Raw genomic sequence first — 2500 nt, forward strand, 5'->3', positions numbered from 1 at the left:
GCAAGACAATTTGAAAACCAACATGGCGGCTATCGTGAATAAGGCCTATTAAAAATTACCCAGTGATAGTTTATTCTTACTGTTATCTTACTATGGCCGTTTCCATCTACATCGCTTTGTATCCCATTTAACAAGTCGTTCTTCTCTGGTTCGCAACCCAGCGACTGGAAAATTGCACATATTATTCCAGTACATAAAAAGGGTTCAAAAGATAAAAGGAAAACTATCGACAAATGTCGCTGACTGCATCCATTATTAGCAAAACAGCTGAGAAAATTGTAAAATGTAGAATCGGCTCATTTTGGACTTAGCATCAATGACTAAACCCAAGTCAATTTGGATATTTGAAAGGCAGATCGACAGTGCCGCATCTTTTGAGTTGTTATAACGACTGGAGCTTATCAAGAAACTCGTTAAAAGTGTGTGATGTGATGTTTCTGGACCTTTCTACAGCTGTTTCTAAAGCGTTCGACAGTGTCCCTATGCTTTTTGTAACGTTGCTTGTAACGTTTAAAGTTAAGTAATGTATTGCATTATATTTGTATTGTATTGTATTTCCTATGATTATTTTTAGGAGATAGAAAGGAATATATTCAACGTGTTATCAGAGCACCGTCCCTGGTGCCCTTGGATAGTAAGCGTATGCAGTAATGATGGCACCACAGCTCCTGCTGGCTGGAGACTCCTGCTAGGAACTCTGCTACCCTCCATGAGTCCCACGTCAACTCACTTTATACACGAGGTAAGCCTGTCTAATAGTCGTGTGGAGAATGTTATGTCACTGTGTAGTATACGCGTGAGAGTATCGCGACATTTCTTTTGTTTTGTTGCTAAGTGATCGTGATCGTGATCGTGATCGTTTGCTACGTGATAGGTTTCTCGAATTTCGAATCGTGCTTAAAATATCAATTCCATACGTGCGCTTTAACATGTATACCGAGGGAGTGTTTACCAGACATTAAAAAGGTGTTGTTTTTTTGAACAGTGAGCCTTCAGTGTCTCTGGGAATTGAAACAAATCGACATATTCCCCACATTCGTATGAAATCAATCCCTTATTTTAAAACGATAATATTCAAAGCTAAAGGCTTGTGGGGTCAATTATCTAAAGATCTAACGTACTAATGGACTTACAAGAGAATTTACAATTTGTCTAAAACCTAGGATATATACATTTAGATAAGATAAAAATGTTTTAAAGTTCAACTTTGTAGGTGTTATGTATAAACAAAATCTTCTGATCTAAAGGTGCAGGTGGAAGCAAATGTCACTTTGAAAGTAAAATTCTTAAAATTGTCTGATAATCTCAGTTTCCGCTTGAGACTCCTACAGCAAGTGCAATTACCTAATTCACGGTGTTTCTTTGTCAAATAGTTCCAGAGCAGCGCACCTTTGTCCGCTTTAGAGTCTTTCATATAGCGTGTGTTGAAAAGCGGAATGGATAGTGTATCTGGTACTCTTGACGCATAACCTATCCACATGAACATAAGTTGCTGAAGGCCTTCGGGTCGTTTCGTCCCATAGCCTCTTCTGAGCGAAACGACCCTGACCTAAACATACTCATCTTTTTGTTAGTGACTTCTTTTTCGTATTCTAGACTCGGTCAATTTTCCAGCACGAAGACTAATACCAACCACCACTCCACCATAATGTCATCGATTATTCCAACCTCCTGTTTCACTGGACCGTTACAGAACACAGCTCTGTTGTGATTGGATTGGGCTCCATTCTTGTATAATTTGTTGTGCCCATTGTTTTCTGAACTAATCACGAGAGCCGTTGTCATAGCAGCGTCCTGACCCCGGCTAGATATAAGAGTTGTAGGCAGCGCCCCTATCTATGTTGATTCCAAGATAAATTTTCTTGGAAATATATTCCAATTACCAAAAGAGGCCTTTTTTGTTTTGTAATATATATTGCGGCCCCCTGAGGATAAATTTTGTTTAATTCTTAAAGGGGCTAGGTCACGCTATTTTAGGTAATTTTGTTTCATTTTGTTAATTATGAGCTCTAAACGTCAAATTGGCAGAGCAAGAGTCTTTCATTTGCAAAATCACGGCCACATAACAACTGAGAATGATTTTCCAGCTTTATAAATGACATTTTGATATAGATTGATATAAATTTGAAAAAAGGTGGGCCGACGTTTTTCAAATTTACCCAAATTCAATCCACTTCAATCCTCTCCAGTTTTGTCCATCCATGTCCCTTCTTGGCTTCCCTGTGTTTTGTTAGAGTTCTTCTATAGTTTTGAACAGTTATTTTGATATTTTAGTTAATTCTATGACCATTCGATCAGCGCTGAAATTGCCAAAAACTTGCGTGACCTAGCCCCTTTAATTGACCTATAAGAGCGTGCGCTATACACGTCTTTTAGTCATGAAAGGGAAAAGTGGTCGTCTTATTTATCTGGACAATTAAAGCAGTTATCTCTTATAGACACCTGGAAAATTCAGGTGGTTCAAACCCATGACATCTGCGATGCCGGTGCAATGCTGGTG

At 38.6% G+C, this 2500-nt stretch overlaps 1 protein-coding gene across 1 annotated transcript in view; it reads left to right on the forward strand.

Annotated features, from left to right (window-relative positions):
• LOC138056535 (zinc finger C3HC-type protein 1-like) overlaps positions 1–2500 on the forward strand; it is a 15785-nt gene that overhangs the window by 11592 nt on the left and 1693 nt on the right. Inside the window, exon 8 of the mRNA XM_068902350.1 lies at positions 575–742. Coding sequence (XP_068758451.1) covers positions 575–742 — 168 coding nt within the window. The remainder of the gene's footprint in view (positions 1–574; positions 743–2500) is intronic.

This window comes from Montipora capricornis, chromosome 7, assembly GCF_036669925.1.
Source record: "Montipora capricornis isolate CH-2021 chromosome 7, ASM3666992v2, whole genome shotgun sequence".
Classification (NCBI taxonomy): domain Eukaryota; kingdom Metazoa; phylum Cnidaria; class Anthozoa; order Scleractinia; family Acroporidae; genus Montipora; species Montipora capricornis.